This window comes from Oncorhynchus keta, chromosome 27, assembly GCF_023373465.1.
Source record: "Oncorhynchus keta strain PuntledgeMale-10-30-2019 chromosome 27, Oket_V2, whole genome shotgun sequence".
Lineage (NCBI taxonomy): Eukaryota > Metazoa > Chordata > Actinopteri > Salmoniformes > Salmonidae > Oncorhynchus > Oncorhynchus keta.
In genome coordinates this window covers 22,714,086-22,740,281 of record NC_068447.1, presented here as the reverse complement: position 1 = coordinate 22,740,281, position 26,196 = coordinate 22,714,086, and the positions used below count along the sequence as shown (strand labels likewise).

General features: G+C 42.3%; 1 protein-coding gene across 6 annotated transcripts in view; it reads right to left on the bottom strand.

Annotated features, from left to right (window-relative positions):
* Nucleotides 1-408: 408 nt before the first annotated feature.
* The window catches only part of LOC118359609 (transmembrane and coiled-coil domains protein 1-like), a 108,638-nt gene continuing 82,850 nt past the window's right edge, over nucleotides 409-26,196 (bottom strand). For 4 of the 6 annotated variants that reach the window (XM_052481961.1, XM_052481960.1, XM_035738148.2 and 1 more), the window contains 4 exons: nucleotides 10,860-11,117; nucleotides 7,212-7,900; nucleotides 5,146-5,281; nucleotides 409-2,746 (listed from right to left, as the gene is read on the bottom strand). In XM_052481961.1, the coding sequence (XP_052337921.1) occupies nucleotides 2,432-2,746; nucleotides 5,146-5,281; nucleotides 7,212-7,900; nucleotides 10,860-11,117 (1,398 nt within the window). In that variant the 3' untranslated portion in view covers nucleotides 409-2,431. Of the gene's footprint in view, nucleotides 2,747-5,145; nucleotides 5,282-7,211; nucleotides 7,901-10,859; nucleotides 11,118-17,420; nucleotides 17,626-19,763; nucleotides 19,925-26,196 lie in introns of those variants that run through there. The other 2 variants (XM_035738146.2, XM_035738147.2) reach the window with 2 other exon arrangements.

Here is a 26,196-nt window from a genome sequence, read left to right as displayed (position 1 = left end):
TGTCAGTTGGCTTCATCTGTGTGGGTCATATGTCAGGAAACTAAGGTGCTATAAACATGAGAGGATCGCCATCTAGTGGATTAATACAAACTTCAACAGGGCTTATTTATTCACAATATAATCATTTCACATTAAACACTGTAAACCACCATCAGTGCTTCAGCCTACTTTGTTCCTCAATTAAACATTGCATCCAGACATAGTGTGGTCCAGGCAGTTTAAGATTCTGTTTTACAACATTACTTTACTTTAAATAATTGCTCTTATTGGTCCATTTCCTCCTTAACCTGAAGCAGGAGCTGGCCAGCATGGAGGAGATAATCGCTTACCAATCCTACGAGAGAGCTAGACACACCCCAAACCCCTCCGATCCTCAACACACACACTCACAAGTCAGGGGGCCAGGAGTTAGTCAGGAATGCACTTTTATTATCCCACATCAGAAGGCACTGGAGTGGTTTAGCACACAACCCTACCCTATCACGCTTGCATCGGAGGTCATGGCAAAGTCAAAGGTCAGAGGTCAACTCAGGAGCCACTCACCTGGGGAAACTTCAAGATCACAACAATGATCAGTATCTTTAAACTGATTGGTGTGTAATAACAATATCCATTGACTTAAATTAATTTATATTTAGTGATTAGACTGACAATAAATTCAGTGCAGTTTCTGGTTTAAAACTGTTTCAAAGATCCTAAACATGCTGGTCCAAACACTATGGAAGGCTGGTCTGCAGCTCCCACTAGAAGTTATTATCTTCATCAAACAAGTGTCAGAATGGACTTCAGATGGACTCATTCATATCATCTAGGTCGACTGAAGCTCCATGAACAGATGAATGGTAGGATAAGATGGATAGAGAGCCATCGTATTCAGCAGCAATCAAGGACCAGGATTAGGAAACACACATCAGGTTATTAACAGTGAGTGTCTCAGAGCAATTACCCAGACAACCTTGTAAAGGTATATTCTGTTAGCCTGGTCCCATATCAGTTTGTGCTTAGTTTAGCCAACTCTATTGTCATGTCATGACTGTGAGAGTTAGAGGAGTTGGCTAATAAAGCACATACAGATCTGGAAATGTGAAATAGGACAGTTTTGGCACATAGGGCAGTATGCTGGAAAAACAGGGCAATGAGGAGAGAGATGGAGAAATAGGACAGTAAAGGCTGCGTTTACACAGGCAGCCCAATTCTGATCTTTTACCCACTAACTGGTCTTTTGACCAATCACATTAGATCCTTTCACATCAGATTTTTCTCAGAGCTGATCTGATAGGTAAAAAAAACAACAGTTTAAAAAAAATCAGATTTGGGCTGTCTGTCTAAACATAGCCATGGTGATGGAGTGAGTCACATTCTTCATACAGGCAGTGCATTGAACAACAGTAGCATGGCAGTGGAGACAGTTGTCTATGTCTGGCAGACAGTCTATGCCTTTTCAACATGGAATTCAGCTGACACAATGGGTGAGCACCAGTGAAAGCAATATCATGGCAACTCCACATTTCCTGCAAAGTGGCCTTATCTGTACCTATTGTTTCTGGTGGCTCTGTGGTGAGTGGCCCTAACTGTCAAACCCTCCCTCTTGTCTAAGCTGGTGCCACTCTCTAAAAGTCATTAGAATTCATTACATCACCTCTCCTAATTAAAATGACCTCTCCTAATTAATGTACTCTCCTTTTAAAAAAAAGACACCTTTAATAGGACGTAAATCATTGCTAGTAGAAACAGTACGGAAGCACGAGAAGTCTCAGCGCGACACTCAAAGTAATGTCCATCAGTCTTTTGTGTCCGGAAAACAAAGAGTACTCTGTAGAAAGGTTCCTTTTCATCTCAGAATCCATCGCGGTGGAAAAAGTGCGAGGCGGGGATTCATTCATCTTTTCATTTTCTACCAATAACAGACCGGTAGAGCACTTTCTTTATGAATGGCAACCAAATCAGAGTACCATTTATCTGCAGAGGGCCTGAGCCTCTGAGGTGAACGTCCAATCAGTTTCTTGACAAGCTCCTCTTTGTGCAGAGTGGGAGGAGCTTAACGCTACATGGTACTGAATAAAATGTAAAAAATAATATATTAGAAAAAATAATAAACAACAATAATATACTTGATTAACCCCTAGAAGAAAAGAAAAACAGTATGACGATGCAGCCTGTGAAAGAAATAAACACTATTTCTGAATGTAAACAAAGTCTCATCCTTCCTAAACAAAAGTCATGACTGAGTGGTATTTCTCATCTTCCATCCTTCCTTCACTTTCTCCTCAGTCCAAATCCTGCCTCACAGAGCTCAACCGATAGACTAATTCTACAGCGTCCATCAACACAACCACCACATCCCATTGGCAGTTGGGCTCTTCCTGCTTTCTGTGTGGAGACAGAGTATCCACCCTCGCGCATAGTCATAGAAACACACGTCTCCATTCGGTCATCTGGGCAGCTGCAGGGCTCGGTGCGTGTAGCCCGACAGCGCATCCCAGTTCCTCCAGAGGAAGGCGAAGAGGAGGATGAGGAAGAGGGTGGAGAAGGACCGGGAGCGGGTTTTCATTAGAGGGACCACACAGTTGGCTACAGTGGAGACAAACACCAGGAGCACAGCCATAAGGGCCAGGAGGACATTGATGAGTTTCCCCAGCAGTGTCCGGGCCGTGGCGTTCTCCAGGCCCTCTAGCTGGACCACCTGCTGCTGCTGCTGCTGCAGCTCCATCTTAGAGATACGCGTCTGACACGCCTCCAGAGCTTCCTACAGGACAGGAGGATAGAAAAGGGTTAGACATAGTAGTACACAGTATGGCTACACACAGTAAAGACTAGAGGAAAAGGAGGACCGAGCACGCCCCCCATTCTCATCAACGGAGCAGGTTGAGAGCTTCAAGTTCCTTGGCGTCCACAGACAGTCGTGAAGAGGGCACGTCAAAACATATTACCCCTCAGGAGACTGAAAATATTTGGCATGGGTCCTCAGATCCCTAAAAGGTTCTACAGCTGCACCATCAAGAACATCCTAACAACATATTATTATTATATTATTATATTATTAACATCCTTACTGGTTGCATCACTGCCTGGTATGGCAACTGCTCGGCCTCCAACCGCAAGGCACTACAGAGGGTAATACAGTACATCACCGGGGCCAAGCTTTCTGACATCTAGGGCCTCTATACCAGGCGGTGTCAGAGGAAGGCCCTAAAATTGTCAAAGACTCCAGCCACCCTAGTCATAGACTGTTCTCTCTGCTGCCACACGGCAAGAGGTACCGGAGCACCACGTCTAGGTTCAAGAGGCTTCAAAACAACTTCTACCCTCAAGCCATAAGACTCATGAACAGCTAATCAAATGGCTACCCAGACTATTGTACATATTACTTCAATTACCTGGACACCGGTGCCCGTGCACATTGACTCTGTACCGGTACCCCCTGTATATAGCCCTGCTATTGTCATTTACTGCTGCTCTTTAATTATCTGTTAGTCTTATCTCTTTTTGTTGTTGTTGCTATTTTGGTATTTTCTTAAAACTGCATTGTTGGTTAAGGGCTTGTATAAGTAAGCATTTTACTGTAAGGCCTACACCTGTTGTATTCAACGCAAGTGACAAATAACATTTGATCTGATCTGATTTTGAGTGTCTGACAGACAAATAGCAAAGATAATTTCATATAGAACTCTAACACCATCTACAGCCAAGAGGGGGAAATGTAGGTTAGAGACAAGGCGATAAAAACACACACACACACACACACACACAGAGAGAGAAACAATGGTTACTTTTTTGGCGCTAACTTGAAAGAACTCAACATCTGTTACATTATGGGGCTTGTTCTAAAGGATTCCAATGAAACAAAATATAATTATTAAGTAATTATAGTGCTATTATCTCTGACCCCATCATGTGTTTTAAATACCAGGTCAATATTAGGGCCGTCAGAGTTTTAATTAAAAAAAAATTGTATCCCTTTTTTCTCCCCAATTTCGTGGTATCCAATTGGTGGTAGTTACATTCTTGTCTCATCGCTGCAACTCCCATACGGACTCGGGAGAGGTGAAGGTTGAAAGCCATGCGTCCTCCGAAACACAACCCAACCAAGCAACACTGTTTCTAGACACAATGCCCATCCAACCCAGAAGCCAGTCCCACCAATGTGTTGGAGGAAACACCGTACATCTGGCGACCGTGTCATCATGCATGCACCCGGTCCGCTACAGGAGTCACTAGAGCGCGTTGGGACAAGGACATCCCTGTTGGCCAAACCCTCCCTAACCCAGAAGCCAGTCCCACCAATGTGTTGGAGCAAACACCGTACATCTGGCGACCGTGTCATCATGCATGCACCCGGTCCGCTACAGGAGTCACTAGAGCGCGTTGGGACAAGGACATCCCTGCTGGCCAAACCCTCCCTAACCCAGAAGACACTGGGCCAATTGTGCGCCGCCCCATGGGCCTCCCGGTCACAGCCTGCTGCGACAGAGCCTGGACTCAAACCCAGAATCTCTGGTGGCACAGCTTAGACCACTGTGCCACCCGGGAGGCCCGGGCTGTCATAGTTAATCAGTTAACTCAAATGTATTTATATTTTAGTACAAACATTTTCATTGCAATTAATCACATCGTCTAAAAGCATTCAAAATACACAGAAAACATCTCAAATACATCATCTATACAGCCAAAAAACAACAATGCAATGTAAAAACAAGCTGACACTAAGGTTAAAAAAGTGTGATTTCTCAATTGACCTAATTTTGCTAACCGTTACTTTAGACAAAATCAAGATGTCAATATTCTTGTAATGTTTTTTGTATGAAAAATCTTGAATTACAGCCTAATTTGAGCAAATTCAGAATTGGCTAATTATCGTGATTAATCACAGCAAATCCTGTGATTAACTCAATTACATGTTATCGTTTGAAAGCCCTAGTAAAATAGTGAACTGTAAATTAACCTGGAAGTTGTACACAAAGATTAAACAACACAGGCTTATGTCTGATTGGGTTTGTTCCTTATAACTGTGCAAGGCTTTCTGTTTGTCTTCAGATAAAGTTGTGATTATGAAATTAATCACAGTCATACAGTTGTCTGGCTATCTAGTTTGTGTACAGTGTGTGTGTGTGTGTGTGTGTGTATACATGCATGACTGTGACTGACCTGTATGTCTCTGGCTCTCTCGTAGGACTGGTAAGCTATCTTCTCCTCCATGCTGGCCAGCTCCTGCTTCAGGTTGAGGATCTCATTCTGGTGGAGCTCTGTCAGATCATTCAGCTGCTCCTCCAGACGCTCACACCTACAGAGGAACACACACGTTAATCTAACAGCTTACACAGACATATACACAGACAGAGACACAGAGATGGATGGACGGATGGATAGACACACACACACACACACACACACACACACACACACATACGTGTGCCCCATAGACAAACACAGGTTCCAGTTTTTCCTGGACAAGAGGTTAAAGAGCTTTCAGGTGGAATGACACCTGACTGGATGGATGATTATCTGTGAGCTGATCAGCACATGCTTACTCACCTGCTGATGAGAGTGACCAATGGCAGATAATCAGCAGTTTGACACTGACCAATCAGGAGGGAGAGGGAGGATGTGATTGTCTGTGAATGCATGCATGCGTGTTTGTGATTAAGTGAATCACACCACCAGTCTGATCTCATTATGTCTTACTTAACCAGTTTAAGAGTCACATTTTAATAAGATGTACAACTATGCCCTCTGGTACTGCACACACACACAAACACACACACACATGCTCTGGTGGTTAATCAGGCAATAAAAACATCAGAATATAGGTGAATCAGAGAGGGGAAGATGGGGAAGTGGAGGAGGGGGAAGCTACTGCAGAACGTCCTGTACCATCCTAATACCGCTGACTGCACCAAAACCGAAATACCAAGCCTACGGGCAAAGTTTCCTCTAGGAGTTATACAGGTAGGAGGCTCCATATTCTAAACAATGGTTCAAACACAGTGGTTTAACCATAACTGTGTGGTCAATGCTCAGAACATGGTCATCAGCAGAAAAAATGCTCAAAGCTCATTCTGCTGGATCTTATTTTTAGCCTGAAAGACAAAAAAACACACATACTTGTGCCCCTGATGGACATTTTAGAGAGAAAAATGTTTTTGTCTCCTCGTCATGAAAATCCTCCCCCTCCCTTGACTAACATGCCCTGAGATAGCAACACATGCCCTCAGATAGATCTGTGATAGGACAGGACAAGATCCTTGTGCTAGGGACTGGTTTGCAGTAAAGTGCTTCTTCCTTGTTCCTCCACAGCAGGGACTTTTCCCTGGCCACCTACACTCGGCCGGCTTTAAGGGAGTTTCAGGGTTTCCGCTTCACGTCTCAAGTCAGCGTTTTGACCCCCCCCCCCTTTGAGACAATGCTGTTTTGTAAAAAGTGCCAAATAAATAGACTTGAATGGGTTCTCTGTACCTGTTGTGTCTTTACTAAAAGGTACATACACCTCTTCACTTTAGTAGTCTAGGGCTGATCTCTCTGCCTAAATGATGGATACTGTCACTAGTTTACAATTCAGTTTTAAGGGCAATAAAGCTTTGACCTGTCTTATATTGATTAGAGTGGGTTTGGTTTCAGTGAAAACACACCTGCACATCAATATCACTTTGCTATAACCTTCCAAATGCTAACCTTATACATCTCTGTGTGGGGTTTTTCCTACGGGGCTCTCTCTCACTCCCTCTAGCACTCTCCTTCTATTCTCTCTCTACATATATAGTGTGTTAAGTACAATGATGTATCTAAAACCTGGATTGCTGATGCTATGTATTGGCCAACGAGAGGCTTTGAAGCCACCGGTTGGCCATTTTGGTACTCCCCAGTAGGAGCAGTCCTTCATAGGAACGAATGGAATTCTACAGTATTTCAATTGAATGTTTCAAGGACAAAATTATATTTAATTGTAGTGGGGACAGTAACATTAGTAATCGCTAAAAATGATACTTTAAGGAAAATGTTATTTTTTATGTTTAGCTCACATAATATAATTTGTAAGTATGCATTAAGGTGTCTGTCATAGAATAAATGTGGCAAAAGCAAAGAGAAATAAATGGATTTCTATAGCTTCCAAAATATTTTTGCAATGGCGGGGAAGTGTTCATCCTGCTCATCCTGCTCATCCTGCAGGGCCTGCATGATGACAGCATGTCCTCTAGCTCCCTCTCCCTCCCTACCTGAATCGTTCCTCCTGCAGGGCCTGCATGATGACAGTGTAGTCTCTCTGATAGTGACTCTTCAGCCCCTCCAGATTCTCCTCTAGTCTCCCCTGGCCCTCCTGCACCTCCTGTAGCAGCATGTCCAGGCTAGAGCTCTGGCTCCTCTCCAGGGTGTTCCCCTTGGAGCTGGGGGGGCCTCCGGGAGCCCCTGTGGTGCTGTTGGCCCCTGCCGACCCCGACGTAGCGCTGGAACAGTCATCCTCGCTGCCGTACTTGGGGCTGGACTGCAGATGGTGGTGCCCTGCGCTGCCCAGAGAACTCTCCCCGGCCCCAATCACCCCCTCCTCGCCCCCTGACGGATCCTCCAAGGAGTCCTTCAGCCCGGGGATATTGTCGGCGCTGCCAAACTTGTTGCGGAGCAGTGATGCAATCTCCCGGGGCTTTGAGACGACCCCGGCGGCGGCGGAGTGCGTGGCCTGGGAGAAGCTGGAGAGGCCTCCCTTGACACTGTCCACCACGCCCTCGCTGAAGCCTGTGACCTTTGCCCCCACGTCCTTCAGGCCCTGCTGCATGTCCCTGAGGACGTCCTTGGGCTGGCGAGGGATGCCGTTGTGCTCCACCTCCCTCAGCTTGCGGTGGTAGTGCTCCAGCTTCCTCTGCAGCTGCTGGATGGTCTGGGCGGACTTCTGGTTCTTCTTCTCAAACACCTGCAGTTATATAGGACACTTATGTGTCTGTTATAGGACACTTATATAAATATATATACACACACACAGTTGAAGTCGGAAGTTTACATACACTTTAGCCAAATACATTTAATCTCAGTTTTTCACAAATCCTGACATTTAATCAGAGTAAAAATTCCCTGTCTTAGGTCAGTTAGGATCACCACTTCATTTTAAGAATGTGAAATGTCAGAATATAGTAGAGAGAATAATTTATTTCAGCTTTTATTTCTTTCATCACAATCTCAGTGGGTCAGAAGTTTACATGCACTCAATTAGTATTTGGTAGCATTGCCTATAAAATATTTAACTTGGGTCAAACGTTTCGAGTAGCCTTCCCACAATAAGTTGGGTGAATTTTGGCCCATTCCTCCCAACAGAGTTGGAGTAAGGTTTGTAGGCCTCCTTTCTCGCACAAGCTTTTTCAGTTCTGCCTACAAATGTTCTATAGGATTGAGGTCAGGGCTTTGTGATGGCCAGTCCAATACCTTGACTTTGTTGTTCTTAAACCATTTTGCCACAACTTTGGAAGTATGCTTGGGGTCATTGTCCATTTCGAAGACCCATTTGCGACCAAGCTTTAACTTCCTGACTGATGTCTTGAGATGTTTCTTCAATATATCCATATCATTTTCTTGTTTTACTGTAGATATAGATACTTTTGTACCCGTTTCCTCCAGCATCTTCACAAGGTCCTTTGCTGTTGTACTGGGATTTATTTGCACTTTTCGCACCAAAGTACGTTCATCTCTAGGAGACAGAACACATCTCCTTCCTGAGCTGTATGATGGCTGCGTTGTCCCATGATGTTTATACTTGCGTACTATTGCTTGTACAGAGGAATGTGGTACCTTCAGGTGTTTGGAAATTGCTCTCAAGGATGAACAAGACTTGTAGTGGTCTACAATTTTTTTTCTGAGGTCTTGGCTGATTCATTTTGATTTTCCCATGATGTCAAGCAAAGAGGCACTGAGATTGAAGGTAGACCTTGAAATACATCCACAGGTACACCTCACATTGACTCAAATGATGTCAATTAGCCTATCAGAAGCTTCTAAAGCCATGACATAATTTTCTGGAATTTTCCAAGCTGTTTAAAGCCACGGTCAACCTAGTGTATGTAAACTTCTGACCCACTGGAAATGTGATACAGTGAATTATAAGTGAAATAATCTGTCTGTAAACAATTAAATTACTTGTGCCATGCACAAAGTAGATGTCCTAACCGACTTGCCAAAACTATCGTTTGTTAACAAGACATTTGTGGAGTGGTTGAAAAATGAGTTTTAATGACTCCAACCTAAGTGTATTTAAACTTCCGACTTCAACTGTATATATATATACATACTATAAATATTATAGCACGTACGTGTTTATAGTACACATATATCTCAGCTTGTTACAGAAATTGTAACTCGATAAATCAGCACTTCTTGCTCAATGAAATATTACAAACAAGGAGACTGGCTGACACACACACAATGATGATCTGCCTGAGCCCAACATCTTGGTGATTTACAGTACCAGTCAAAAGTATGGACACACCTCCTCATTCAGGGCTTTTTCTATATATTACTACTTTCTACATTGTAGAATAATAGTGAAGACATCAAAACTATGAAATAACACATATATAATCATGAGGTAACCATAAAAGTGTTAAACAAATCAAAATATATTTTATATTTGAGATTCTTCACAGTAGCCACCCTTTGCCTTGATGACAGCTTTGCACACTCTTGACATTCTCTCAACCAGCTTCATGAGGTAGTCACCTAGAATGCATTTCAATTAAACAGTTGTGGCTTGTTAAAAGTTTATTTGTGTAATCTCTTTCCTTCTTAATGCGTTTGAGCCAATCAGTTGTGTTGAGACAAGGTAGGGTGGTATACAGAAGATAGAAGCTTTTTTTCCCCCTTTAACGAGTCTGACGAGCCCGAAATGAACAACATACTGCTTTCCCGGGAACAGGCCAAAATCCCTGTCATTTGCGTGAAGATTCAATGAAGAAAAAGAGGACATAGGTCGGGCTGCCTTCAGAGAATTCATAGGCAATCAAATAACCCCCCCCCCTGCCTTCTGTTCTTCCAGCTAAAATGCAATCATTGGAAGTTAAATCGACGACCTACCAGGAAGATTAAACTACCAACAGGACATTAAAAACTGTAATATCTTATACTTCATGGAGTCATGGCTGAACGACAACATTATCAGCAGACAGCTGGCTGGTTATACACTGTATCAGCAGGATAGAACAGTGGCGTCTGGTAAGACAAGGGATGGTGGACTATGCAAATATGGAAACAACTGTTGGTGCACAATATCTAAGGAAGTCTCGAGGTTTTGCTCGCCTGAGGTAGAGTATCTCAACAGGACAATGACCCAACACACCTCCAGGCTGTGTAAGGGCTATTTGACCAAGAAGGAGAGTGATGGAGTGCTGCATCAGATTACCTGGCCTCCACAATCACCCGACCTCAAACCAATTGAGATGGTTTGGGATGAGTTGGACTGCAGAGTGAAGGAAAAGCAGCCAACAAGTGCTCAGCTTATAGAGGAACTCCTTCAAGACTGTTGGAAAAGCATTCCAGGTGATTAACAGTGTGTAAAGCTCTCATCAAGGCAAACGGTGGCTACTATAAAATATATTTTGATTTGTTTAACACTATTTTGGTTACTACATGATTCCATGTGTTATTTCATAGTTTTGAAGTCTTCATTATTATTCTACAATGCAGAAAATAGTTACAAATAAAGAAAAACCCTGGAATGAGTAGGTGCCTCCGAAATTGACTGGTACTGTATATTGTCGTCATATACGCGATCATTTAGCAGAGCTGTTATCCAGTAAAAGTAGTACTGTCTTGTGTATTGTCATTCCATGATGTTTTGTGGTTTCATATTAAAACGAATAAAACTTTGATCATAAAACAATGCTCACCTGTTTGATGCGGGCACTCTGCTGCTTGTCAGCGTTGTTGGCCAGTTTGAGGTACTCTGCCACGTTGTCGTCTCTGGCCGTCTGCTCAATCTTGATCTGCTCTGTGAGCTTGAGGATCTTCTGCTGCAGCTGGGCGATAGCCTGCTTGGTACGCTGGGGGTCCGGGGTGCCATCTTCACCCCCGAGGAACGACCCATCAGCGCCACACAACACTGCCTGGGGGGTCTGAGCCAAGCCACTCACCTCCAACCGCTCAATCTGGAGAAAAGGAGGGGGAGATTAAAAAGTGTAAGTTGCATATTGAGGAAGCTCAGTCATTCCTGAGGTTTTGCTGACATGCTGGTCTGAGAAAGAGAGACTTCTTCTGCAATCCCCTCTGCTAAAGACACAAATCTGTGTCAGCAAGGGAGGCCACTATCTGTCAGCTCATTCTGAAGTGTGTGACTCATGATCGCAATATTTCTACAACAAAAAGAACCCATTTCCTTCCATATGCCCAGAATCAATACTGACTGTGTAGCATGGCATATAAAATAGAGAGTAAATAGAACCTTTCTGCTTAGTCAAAAAGGTTGATCATGAGTGGTGGTGGATAATCATTGAACCTAATCACAAAATTGTGCCTACAGCTCATTGCGTTTGACAGGATGTTGGATTTGTGATTACAGAGTCAAAGTTGTTCCACACAGATTAGATCTACCTGTCTATGTCTGTAGAACACAGACAACCTTTGCTTTTAAACAATTCCACGGAAATGGTTATTTTTTCCCAATTCAAATTGTCAAGAATTTTGCTAGGACTTTCTGGGAGTGGTTTAAGGTGGAAGGGGACAACTGAAATCTAGCTGTTATTGGCAGAGAGGGTTTCAACACTAATTTACCAGGCATGCCAAAACGTCATCCTGTTAAAACAGGCTGAAATTCCAGGTGGTCTTTTCAAATAGCTCTTACACTAAAAGGGATTCATCAGAACTTTCAAAATATTATTCCAACCTCATAGTGTGGAAATATATATATAAAACACAGGAAATCAGGTTTTTGACTGCAGTGGGCCTTTAAAATCTATGTCTAACAAAAACCAATGCACAAGGACTACTTTTAACAATTTTCACAGACAATTCTACAAAACCAATGTAGAACCAATGCAGATGCGAAGTTTGGTAACAGAATGATGACTAACAAAACAAACCGTAATTCTGTTATCACACTTTACATCTGCACTGTTCTTCAAGTAAATGTGGTTTGTAGAGTTCTCTGTGGAAATTGTTAAAAGGAGTCCACGTGCTTGTGTAGTTGGTTTAACTTTGCAATCATTGGTTTTTGTTTTGACACCCAATTTAGAGTGAGTCCAGAGTGTGAATAATACCACTACATTCAAGGGAGCAATCTATTTTTTTATGGGTCTAATAAACTCAGCAAAAAAAGAAACGTCCTCTCACTGTCAACTGTGTTTATTTTCAGCAGAATATTTGTAAATATTTGTATGAACATAACAAGATTCAACAACTGAGACATAAACTGAACAAGTTCCACAGCCATGTGACTAACAGAAATGGAAATGTTTCCCTGAACAAAGGGGGGAGGTCAAAATCAAAAGTAACAGTCAGTATCTGGTGTGGCCACCAGCTGCATTAAATACTGCAGTGCATCTCCTCCTCATGGACTGCACCATATTTTCCAGTGCACCATATTTGCCACCATATTTGCCAGTGCCGTGAGATGTTACCCCACTCTTCCACCAAGACACATGCAAGTTCCCGGATATTTCTGGGGGGAATGGCCGTAGCCCTCACTCTTCAATCCAACAGGTTCCAGACATGCTCAATGGGAATGAGATCCGGGCTCTTCGGAGGCCATGGCAGAACACTGACATCCCTGTCTTCCAGGAAATCACGCACAGAACGAGCAGTATGGCTGGTGGCATTGTCATGCTGCAGGGTCATGTCAGGATGAGCCTGCAGGAAGGGTACCACATGGGGAGGAGGATGTCTTCCCTGTAACGCACAGCGTTGAGATTGCCTGCAATGACAACAAGCTCAGTCCCCTCCACCTCCAAATCAATCCCGCTCCAGAGTATAGGCCTTATTGTAACGCTCATTCCTTCGACGGTAAACGCAAATCCGACCATCACCCCTGGTGAGACAAAACCACGATTGGTCAGTGAAGACCACTTTTTGCCAGTCCTGTCTGGTCCAGCGATGGTGGGTTTGTGCCCATAGGCGACATTGTTGCCGGTGATGTTTGGTGATGACATGCCTTTCAATAGGCCTGCAAGCCCTCAGTCCAGCCTCTCTCAGCCTATTGCGGACAGTCTGAGCACTGATGGAGGGATTGTGCTTTCCTGGTGTAACTCGGGCAGTTGTTGTTGCCATCCTGTACCTGTCCTGCAGGTGTGATGTTTGGATGTACCGATCCTGTACAGGTGTTGTTACACGTGGTCTGCCACGAGGACAATCAGCTATCTGTCCTGTCTCCCTGTAGCGCTGTCCTAGGTGTCTCACAGTATGGACAGTGTAATTGTTTGCCCTGGCCACATCTGCACTCCCTTTGCCTCCTTGCAGCATGCCTAAGGCACGTTCACGCAGATGAGCAGGGACCCTGGGCATCTTACTTTTGGTGTTTTTCAGAATTAGTAGAAAGGCCTCTTTAGTGTCCTAAGTTTTCATAACTGTCACCTTAATTGCCTGCACTCCCTTTGCCTCCTTGCAGCATGCCTAAGGCACGTTCACGCAGGAAAAGTAAAGTATAGTGTACTGTATTAATAATAATAATAAATTGTACGCTACTTGACTAATGTACTCTACTAAACTGTACTTTACTCTACTTTTTTTGTGTACTGTGTATTGTACTGTAATGTACTGTATTGTTCTACTGTACTCTATTTAATTGCCTACCGTCTGTAAGCTGTTAGTGTCTTAACGACCATTCCACAGGTGCATATTCATTAATTGTTTATGGTTCATTGAACAAGCATGGGAACCAGTGTTTAAACCCTTTACAATGAAGATATGTGAAGTTATTTGGATTTTTACAAATTATCTTTGAAAGACAGGGTCCTGAAAAAGGGATTTTTTTTTTTTTTGCTGAGTTTAGTGAAGACATACAGTGGGGCAAAAAAGTATTTAGTCAGCCACCAATTGTGCATGTTCTCCCACTTAAAAAGATGAGAGAGGCCTGTAATTTTCATCATAGGTACACTTCAACTATGACAGACAAAATGAGAAGAAAAAAATCCAGAAAATCACATTGTAGGATTTTTTATGAATTTATTTGCAAATTATGGTGGAAAATAAGTATTTGGTCACCTACAAACAAGCAAGATTTCTGGCTCTCACAGACCTGTAAATTCTTCTTTAAGAGGCTCCTCTGTCCTCCACTCGTTACCTGTATTAATGGCACCTGTTTGAACTTGTTATCAGTATAAAAGACACCTGTCCACAACCTCAAACAGTCACACTCCAAACTCCAATATGGCCAAGACTAAAGAGCTGTCAAAGGACACCAGAAACAAAAAATTGTAGACCTGCACCAGGCTGGGAAGACTGAATCTGCAATAGGCATGCAGCTTGGTTTGAAGAAATCAACTGTGGGAGCAATTATTAGGAAATGGAAGACATACAAGACCACTGATAATCTCCCTCGATCTGGAGCTCCACGCAAGATCTCACCCCGTGGGGTCAAAATGATCACAAGAACGGTGAGCAAAAATCCCAGAACCACACGGGGGGACCTAGTGAATGACCTGCAGAGAGCTGGGACCAAAGTAACAAAGCCTACCATCAGTAACACACTAAGCCGCCAGGGACTCAAATCCTCCAGTGCCAGACGTGTCCCCCTGCTTAAGCCAGTACATGTCCAGGCCCGTCTGAAGTTTGCTAGAGAGCATTTGGATGATCCAGAAGAAGATTGGGAGAATGTCATATGGTCTGATGAAACCAAAATAGAACTCAACTCGTCGTGTTTGGAGGACAAAGAATGCTGAGTTGCATCCAAAGAACACCATACCTACTGTGAAGCATGGGGGTGGAAACATCATGCTTTGGGGCTGTTTTTGTGCAACGGGACCAGGACGACTGATCCGTGTAAAGGAAAGAATGAATGGGGCCATGTATCGTGAGATTTTGAGTGAAAACCTCCTTCCATCAGCAATGAAGATGAAGGCATTGAAGATGAAACGTGGCTGGGTCTTTCAGCATGACAATGATCCCAAACACACCGCCCGGGCAAAAAAGGAGTGGCTTCCTAAGAAGCATTTCAAGGTCCTGGAGTGGCCTAGCCAGTCTCCAGATAAAAAATGGCCTACCCCATAGAAAATCTTTGGAGGGAGTTGAAAGTCTGTGTTGCCCAGCAACAGCCCCAAAACATCACTGCTCTAGAGGAGATCTGCATGGAGGAATGGGCCAAAATACCAGCAACAGTGTGTGAAAACCTTGTGAAGACTTACAGAAAACGTTTGACCTCTGTCATTGCCAACAAAGGCTATATAACAAAGTATTGAGAAACTTTTGTTATTGACCAAATACTTATTTTCCATCATAATTTGCAAATAAATTCATTACAAATCCTACAATGTGATTTTCTGGATTTTTTTTTTCATTTTGTCTGTCATAATTGAAGTGTACCTATGATGATAATTACAGGCCTCTCTCATGATTATAAGTGGGAGAACTTGCACAATTGGTGGCTGACTAAATACTTTTTTTGCCCCACTGTAATTTAACAGTAGAAATGTATAACATTTTAATGTGAAATGAACACAACCAGTCATGTTTTCATCTGATTGGCAAACAAATCAAAAAGTAGGCTGATTTCAAAGCTGATTAACACCAAAAACCTTTTCATTCACTTATTCGGTCTCTGCCAAATATGATCTATTGTCTCAGCAAAATGACTGCATCATGAATGCCTTCATTACTGGTTAAAGAGACAACGCACACTGTTATAAAATAAGCTACTTCTATACAAATGTTGTTGATCAGTACAATAAATGAAGTCTCAAATGGAAGGGAAACAGATTGTTTGATTTGGAAGGGAAATAGATTATTTGATTTGATTTGATCTGGAAGGGAAACAGATTGTTTGTCATCTGTAGCCCCATGAAATCAGCCAAAACAAGCTCAATAATTAAATGCATGCACACACTCATATTGAATATACCTACACCTATATTGTGGATAGGCCTAGGCTACATCTTGATTCACCCAGTTTATCAATAGAGATTTACCATTCAAATAAATGATTGAAATCATAAAATTGTATGGGTAAAAATCAAGTCAAAATTATTGAATGCTTGTATAATTGATTCATTAATGCATACATGGCTGTCTCTGAAAAATGTTTACGTAATAAAATGTAATGATACTGAGCTCAAAAGATGCCCAACGATTGAACAGTGCAATAGCTGAGTTTATCTGTCTGGATCAAGTGCCATTCGGTGACTTTGGCTAATATGCCTTCTTTTTTTGCTGTGGTATGGTTTTGGTATCATTTTGGTATCGAGTATTGTGATACTAAACCTGGTACCAGTATAAAAGTCAAAATTCTGGTATCCTGACAATACTACATTTTTTAGTACAGTAGTACAGTTGTACACTAGATTTCGATTTCGAAAATCGAGATTTCGAGATTTTAGATCTATGATTTGTTAAGATTTGGATCTGGTCTGTAACAACCAGACCCACTTGTTTTGGGAGGAGCTCGTTAGAATAATACCCAGCATGCTTTATAAGTGTTTGTTTTTACATTTACATTTTGGTAATTCAGGAGACACTCTTATCCAGAGCGACTGACAGTCAGTGCATTCAACTAAGGTAGATAAACAACAATATATCATAGTCACAGCAAGATAATAAAAGACATCTGTAACCGTTACTGAGAATGTTATTGTAGGTGAACTATTCTGTAACTTGAGTGCATATGGCAGGTGGGAGCAATAATATATATTCCGATGCTATGTAGTTGGCGCCTCTTTTCTATATTATTGTGATTGAATGATTACTTAATTCAGAATGTATGTGCACTTCAAATTTGAATCAATGACTGAAAAATGCATATTTTCAACATCCCAAAAATGTGTCTTTTCAAAGTTCTTAAAAGGAAGTATTTTCAAAGTCCATATAAGAGGTCGCTTCGATGGCCGGAAAGTACTTATTTTCGATGTACTGAAAATACCCATTTTCAACACTCATTTAAGATTTTGTTAATTTGTGTATAAGACATATTTTCGACATCTAGAAAATAAATATTCAAGCCTTTCACTTAAAACCTGAAATGCACGTGATGTCAAAGTCTAGAAAATACGTCTAAAATACGTATTTTGAACTTCGTTTTGCTTACTGGGAAGTATTTGCACGTCGAAGTTGAGACATACAAAACCGGCCAGTTGCTCACTTGCCTGCACAAATATGACTAATTGAGCACAGGCACCACACTGTAACCACAGCTTCCGGTGTTTGAGACACCTTTACGAAACTACAATGCGCAGTCTATTGAAACCAAGACACCTGATAGGCTACGTTTAAAAGGACAAGGGACATCGACACCAAAATCTAATCTATCTCACCTTGCCATTCGTCAATCGGAGTACTTGTTCCCAATGCATTTTCCCTTATTCCCGTAGTCAGTTTTCATCTGTCCAGCAGCTTCTTTTATAAAATCCCAATGTATCCCGCTCCGAGGCTTTGCCGGTTTCTCACAACACAACACTCCAAACTTGTGAAAGTTGAAGTGTACCTGAAACTGGCTATCCTCCTCTCCCCGACGCTCCTCCCACTCTCCTTCCCTCCCCGTCGCGCGACAGAGGTGACATCATCCTCCAATCCCGCCTCGAGCCAAGTGCAAGAGGTGCTCAAACGTCAACCATTAACCACTCATGTCCCGATGATAGTGTTCAAAAACAGTACTTTAGTCAGAGACATAGATCGATTGTTCATGTTTATTTATATCAAGCAACTTGGTAAATTCAGGTGCATAGAGAGACATTTTTTTAAATGTTTGAGTTGAACAAAAGGATTTTATGCCTCAAGATAAATATGAATGGCTATGAGGGGGGAGAAATGCATTCCTCATTTGAACACAGTATCCCAGTTTAGCTTCAATATTAGTTTCTTTCTCAATATTCTCTTTTTCACTGTCACATTAGAATATTAATCATATCCTCAACATCAGTTTGCGAAATATTGATTGCTCAATCTCAAGGGCAAAGACAAGACTTGCACAATGCAAATTGTTTCTCAGAAAAAATGGAACATAGGATGTTCTCCAAAAAAGGGGGAAAGGAAAATCAAATCTGACCTCTTCAAAAACTTTTTGACCTTTACATGTAGCCCATTTACAGAAACAAACCCCTGGTGTTAAAGCTATTTCTATAAAAACCCAACTTAATCTGTGTTTAATTATTCCATTCTGAAAACAGTTGATAAAACAGTCATTAACTCAGAGGTGGAGAAACTGACCAACAGAGTGCAGGAGGCAGAACAATGCACAAATTGCTGGGTGTGGAAATGAGATTGTATCAAATCTCTGCCTGTCGCTCATTCTGCCTCTCTCTCTGTGCCAAGCTGCCGCTGAAGAGAGGTGTCAGCGGGGCAAGCTCAACCAGGCTGACATCTTCAGATATGCCGCACAAACGCACACACAACAACAAAGTGTGAAAAATCCCCCTGTGGAGTGACGTTGATGCCCATGCCTTTGATCGGGTGCATTTCAGATGCCAAGTGCATTCTTCATTTGATCAGATGTTACGGCTACCAGGAATCACCAGTGGTGGGAATTGGAAGCGACTCGTGACAGCTGAACTGTGAGGTGTCAGAGGATCAGTCTCACTGAACCTATACTGTAAGTCAGGGTTCCCCAACTGGCAAGGATTATTATTCCCCCCCAAGTTTTCTGAAAATAATAATTATAATAACAATAATAATAATAGTTGGTCATAAAAAACACCAGCAAATTAGCTCCAAGTGATTTCCATTTAGGAAATCTGTTCCAAAGTTTTCCCATGCATAATAGTGAAAGATATATGTGATCATATACAAATGTAAGCAAGATTTGAAATGATTATGTTTTAGTCTAATATGAATATCTGTTTAGGCTTCTTGCAGTCAAACTGCAGTCTGCAGTCTTGCAGAAGAAAAAAAAAACCTGCAGCTGAATCTAGTTGATGATCCCTGCCATAGGCCTTCAGCAGCCTCTATGTCGTGATTACTCAGATAGTTAACTAAACCAATGATAAATCTTATAATGAGTACTTAATGGCCCAAGAAGAAAACAAGCATGTTATTAGGAGGACAGAAATTCTACTCATTTTGCTATGGGGAAAATGAACTAATTCTAATAATTTTGCAATGACTTATGCCATGTTAATGATATCTGAGTGAGAGTGACTTACAAAATCAATGAGAGCCCCCTGGAGGTCAGGGCCCCTGGGCACATGCCATGCGTGCCCGCTCAGTATTTGGCCATGATTACTACAAGTTCAGATAACTGGCTAGACTAACTTACCAATGTAAGAATTGTTAACTGACATGGCTAATTGAGTGACTGACAAAACAAGCGAGAAACTGATGATGCACAACCACATTCTGAATTTACACCTTATGTATTCTACTATTCTAACGCTCAGCAGTAAGTTGAGACCCCGACTGAGTTCCTAAGCTAATTGTCGCTCATGCCTGGAGCCGGCCCTGAGCTGAAGTGAAAAGTCCCAATTGAGTCACGCCACCGACTGACAAGGATATGAATCAGAGAACACTTTTCTGCCGTGTGGGTAGAGTAGGGCAGCAATGGCATCGAATGTTACATTTAACGCATTTGACTGGCACCACACATCTACTTGTTGTTAGATTTTGACTAGTGACCTGGGTAGGGGCATTTTACAAGTCAATGTTACAATAGCGCATATACTTACATGATGTGTTCTGTTGAGAATCCATAGGCCTTTATCTAGATCATCCGTTTGTCCAATATCCATTATGAACACTATTGACGCAACATCATGGTCACTGCTGCATCTCACCAACTACTCCACTCATCATTCTCCACCACCTGGAATATGATCACGAGGCCCAAGCTTTTCATATACCGCTCAGTACAGTGCCCCCCCGCCCATACAATAGGCTACTAGTGCGTCATCAATGATAAGACTAGGCTACATATCTTTAACTGCAGAAGTGAGATCAAAGATATGATGACACGGGTTAATTGTGGCCTTGGAAACGGCCCACTAAAATAACTATCTGGCCTCTAACTATGAGATAGATAAAGGAGAGAGGGCAAGCAATGGTTGAGTCAGCTGACCACAGTGAACCTAGAGTTCCCTGAAAAGCAACGCAGAGATACAAGCTTCCCTGTGATAAGGAGGAGCTCAGAGACACTCACAGACTGGCACAGGAGTAATCCATCCACTCCCATAAACCTGGCCAAAAATGCACACTAAGCAAGACTATATAGGTGGTACAGATGCAAGAATGCATGGGGCTATCTCTCTCTCACACACACACACACACACACACACACACACACACACACACACACACACACACACACACACACACACACACACACACACACACACACACACACACACACACACAAAAGGAGCATGATAATCTGTCATTATTCCATAATGCCCATCTCCTCTATCAGAGTATGACCTACATTTTATCTTGATAAACAATTTATGAGCTAGAAGGAAGGGAGGACAGACTCTAATAAGGGCTGTATAAAAACAGATTCCTCCAAATGCCCTAGAGATCCACACCAACTCAGAACACATTACCATAGTGACAGTGTTCCATCTGATCCACAGAAGCAAGGGGTAAAAGGTTATGAAACTAATCTGGAGTGTGAAATTCAGTCATTTAGATATGATCCGAGTCTGAGCCAACATCTCCTCAGAGAGCGGAAGGAAGGGAGAGAGAGAGAGAAAGAGAGTGAAAAAGAGAAAGAGAGAGCTAGATAGATGTACTTGGCCACTGAGAAAATATACTCACTCCAAACTCAATACAACTGTGACGAGCACACCTTACTGTTTACACCTAGACGGAGTATATCTCTGTCTGTAGACAGCACACATGCACACAGCACATACAGTTCAGATTATAGTGCAAAGTTTATCCCTGACTGCATCATATGTTCCAATATGATATAGTGTACATGATATGGTGTGATATAGAGTATGTGTGTCATAGATTGGACCTATTTATTCCCTGTAGCCCTGGCCTAACTAACGCGTCAGCCATAAGTTGATTCCTTATCAGTGCACATACCAGTAAGTGGGTAAGTGCAAAAATCGAAGTGAATTGCAGTTCCCCATTTCACGTGCATTATCTGCACTCTTAGAAAAAAGGGTTCCAAAAGGGTTCTTCCGCTGTCCCCATAGGAGAACCCTTTTGGGTTCCAGATAGAACCCTGTTTGGTTCCATGTAGAAGCCTCTGTAAAAGGGGTTCTACATGGAACCCAAAAGGGTTGTACCTGCAACCAAAAAGGGTTTTCAAAGGGTTCACTTATGGGTACAGCCAAAGAACCCTTTAAGGGTCTTGATAGCACCTTTTTTCTAAGAGTGTACAGGAGGGAGTTGTTGAAGATGGATGGCTGATTGGTGAGTGTTGCCTACTCATTTGAGGTATATTTACCATTGCTAAAGCAACTTCAATTGTCCTAATGGTCCTCTCTTTGTAGCTATGTTCTATTTTTACTGGTCAAGCCACAACTGAGCGAGCCAAATAAAACCTTTTGGTTGTATTCAATCTCTGACACTAGCACCTCTCTTTAAGTCTCTTAAAAGTTTTTTTTGTTAGCTTTTTTTGGTTGCACCATTGTATTTCATGATATGGTGTTGTATATTCCCACAGGCTTTAAATTGATGATTTTGACCATATAGGGTTAATTAGAGGTGTTTTGGAATTAAAAGAGTCAAGGTTGTGGACAAGAACTGAGGCTGAGAACAATTTATATTTATCAATAGTTATCTCCTACTGGTGTGCGTATGATGCTTGTAGGATTGTTTAATAAATCACACTTTTTCATTGTGTACTAGTGTTCTATTCCATTTGTAAGTAGTATTTTAGAATAGGCAATATTGATAAATGAGGCCCCAGATGAGTAAATATCTGACATGGGGTGGATCTGGAGATGGCCTCTCATGTCAGCATCTCTCTGTTGCCTGGGCTCCCCGCTTGTGCCATCAAACCCTTGCAACTTATCCAGAACGCCACAAGCTGCCTGGGGTTCAACCTTCTTCAAGACCCTGGTGCTTGGCTACAGAGCAGCAAGGGCAACTGCCCCTCCCTACCGTCAGGCTATACTCAAACCCTTACATCCCAACCCGGGTACTCTGTTCTGCCACCTCTGGTCTCTTGTCTGCCCCACCCCTATGGGAGGTCAGCTCCCACTCAGCCTTGTCAAAGGTGTGATATGTGGTTGTCCCACCATGCACTAATTGTAAGTCACTCTGGATAAGAGCGTCTGCTAAATGACTAAGATGTAAATTACCCAGAAGCCATTAAGGGTCTTTCCTGGTGTCCATCAGGCAGGTCAACCAGATACTCGTAAGATTAGAGTTCACCTGTGGGCCGGGGTCCACCCAAAGAAACCAGGACTGGCTTACAAAGATCCACCACAGGCCTGGGAAATGTCATAATCCTACACACACACACACACACGCACACACACACACACACACACACACACACACACACTAATGTTTATAAAACACACACCGCACGCGGTAGGACCACATACCGACCCCGCAGGTCAGGACCGTGTCTTAAAGTAAGTGGGAGATTGAATTTAAGCATGTTTAGTTGAAGTCTAGATGTGTAGAGAAAGTGACTCAGGTGTAGATCTTGCATAATCATGTGAATGTGAAATCCTTGTTAAGATATGGATATGAAGTTGGGTTTTCTTCTGTTATGTTTAGCACTGGGTCATGAGGCTTGAATAAATATCAGTTATGAAATTCTACTGCATATGTATATTTAGAATAAACTGTATTACAGCATGACTTTGGCCAACTTTACACCTGGGCTTAAACTGTTTGGAATGTCAACATCTCTCTCTCTCTCTCTCTCTCTCTCTCTTTAGCAGTCAGGTCATTGAGTGTGCAGGTGGGTTTGAGCGTTAGGGTAATTAACAGAGTTTTACCTTAGTTACTGTACAATGTTTCATTTCCAGCCTGGGGGTATCCTGTGTTCTCTCCTTGGGTTTCCCTCACAATCTCACATGCAGTGGAGATACATTGATCTTCTGGGTTCACCTTGCTGTATGTTCTGATAAGTGTGATACATGCACTAAACTTAAGCCTGCAGATGGCCAGAAACATTACACACTCTTAGGAAAAAGGGTTCCACCAAAAAGTTTATTCGGCTGTCCCCATAGAATAACCTTTTTTGGCTCTATGTAGAACCCTTTTTAGCTCCAGGTAGAACCCTCTGTGGAAAGGGTTCTGCATAGAACTAAAAAGGATTCTACCTGGAACCTAAAGTGTTCTACTTAGAACCAAATAGTGTTCTTCAAATGGTTATCCTATGGGGATAGACAAAGAACCCTTTTAGGTTCTAGATAGCTCCTTTTTTCTAAGAGTGTAGGCCTATAGGTCATCATTGCTGTTCTGCAGGAAGAACGAGTCATGTGTTCCACCTGACCACCACATTCAGCAGTGTCTTTTGCGCATCACATAACCAATCATTGCTCCATTTGTATTTGGGAACCCATGAATGGCAAGCAAAAGCCTAGACTTCAACCTGTTGTGCGATGGTGTATGGAAATTGTATGTAACTGTTCATTTTGCTGATGATTGCATCCAAAACATTGGCTTATCGAGGGCTGTAAGATGCCGATCAAAGTGCCCTTTGCCAAAAACCTGATGGTTGATTAGCACTTGGATGTGCACCGGAATGACATGTGCCTTTCTAAAGTAGGTCTTAAATCCTCGCAACAATCCTTAAAGATTGGTTTTGGAAACGATATCTGATGAGTCAATCTGTACCTTCTGCAAAAAAAAGTCCCATCTGTCTCTAAAAACAGGCTCTCTGTGAATTGCCAAAACAGAGCAAGATCAACCATCTCTGTTAAATGCCAAATCTTTCAACAGAGCAAGATCAGCATTCACTGTTAAATGCCAAATCTTTCAACAGAGCAAGATCAGCATTCACTGTTAAATGCCAAATCTTTCAACAGAGCAAGATCAGCATTCACTGTTAAATGCCAAATCTTTCAACAGAGCAAGATCAGCCATCTCATCTCATTTGATTTCTCATTATCTCAGTCTTTTATAGCATTTCAATGGTTTCACTTTCACACATGCCTCTAATTTAACAAATTACTGCACTTCATATGGATGATTATTGTAACAAATGCACAGAAGTGGTCAAATAAAATGATATAACCTGTCACAATATGTTGCATGAAATCACAATGGAAATATAATGAAATCACTTAAAAAATATTTTTATTATTACTCACAATTTCAACATATATTTTTCCCATTCACTAAGGTACGTTTGACAAGCAGTTTCCTTTCCCACCACTTGGCTCTGTGCCTATGCATAATAATGTCTTTGAGTAAATTTACACACACTCTCAAGCAAACATTCATATTGATTTATCTCACACCGTGTGGAAATAGTTTCCGCACAGATTTGAGCATATGCATGGTTGATAAATGAGGCCTGTGGTCTTTTATACTGATCTAGTCTTGAGGGTGGTCTTTACCTCGCATTACATGTTACGTTCTTTAGCCTTGCTTTGCATATTTGGCAGTTTTTATGTCTATATGTTTGTGTGTGCTAATGAGAAATTCTGGCACTTCTTCATTCAACATGTTTGCATCTGATAACGCTGGGAAATGAACATAATCTTATGGGTTTCCATAGAAACCCATCTTTAATTACAGTATGATTAATCCAGCTGAAACTTGATCACTCAGTCATGACACCAAACACAACAAATAAACTCCGTCCTCCTAACTCTTCTGATAAACAGCCCAAAAGATTTACAGAGACACAAAGGATTCACAATAACATTATTCACTCAACCTCTGTCATATCGGCTTTCTTTCTCAAAAAATGATAAGATACAATATGTTTCAATGAAACCTTCACAGGTTAAGGAACGTTTGTCCATGTTTTGTGAATGTGGGTCTATTCTTGACTCAGAGAGATCACAGATCTGATAGGAGTGATTAGAACTGACAAGACTGATGTGTGTGTGAGTGTGTGAGTGTGCCAAGACCTCAGGACACCTGAATTAAGTCTAGCTAGAACATCAGAGCATGTGAGTGTTCCATGTCAAAATGATCTTAATAAATGATTTAGCAGTAGAATGTACACAGCAGACCTTACAGTGTAGGGCTATTCTAGAACTAGGGAGATCTTACTGCATAGCTCACTATGAGTTGGCAGACTGGGAGACACTGTGTTGGGCTAAGGATCTGGAATTCCCCTCTCTAGAGCAGTGCAAGACAAACTCATCAACACAAGTTCCCAATGCCTCTCCTCTCCCGTTCTCCACTCCCCCAGTCTTCATGACTCTCCTCCTCTCTTCCCTTCTCCTCTCTTCATCCCTCTTCTGCTCTTCTTCCAGATCTATACTCTCTTTGCTCTTTTCTTCCCTTTTTCCTCCTCTCCTCTTCCTTCCTGATGGTCTCAGTTCCCACCCAGCCCTGCCAAATTAAGCAGCTCTGATATTGAGGAAGGACAGTTTTGAATGGAAATCCGCTTTTTGTGTGCCTTTAAGGGGTTCCAATCGGACAACAATGAGGTCCATTCAATAGCTAGGGACAATTACATAACTCTGTGTGACGCTGGGCATGCAGTGATTTACACACACACACACACACACACACACACACACACACACACACACACACACACACACACACACACACACACACACACACACACACACACACACACACACACACACACACACACACACACGCACACACGCACACCAAGCTCACCAAGCTCACCAAGCTCACCAGCAGCTAACTTTTGTTGTGTGGAGGAATTCAGAGGGTCTGGGAGAAAAGCCTGTTGTGTCCACTTCCAACAGGAAAAAAACCTCACAAGACTAAACTAAACTGGGAGCCTGTTGAAACATTATGGCTTAGCCCAGCCCAGCCATCACAACACAGGCTTTCAGTCCCCATGACGTCCTCTCAAAGCCTCTCAGTACAGGCCTCTGGTCTCTACCCGCAACTCACAGCTTTTAAATCAAATGCGCTGTTAGGATTTCAACATGGGTATGTACTGGTTCATGTAATGCAAGGACACTTTGACACATTGTCGACACATTAACACTCATAGATGCTGCATTTGGAGGGATACACACATGGATG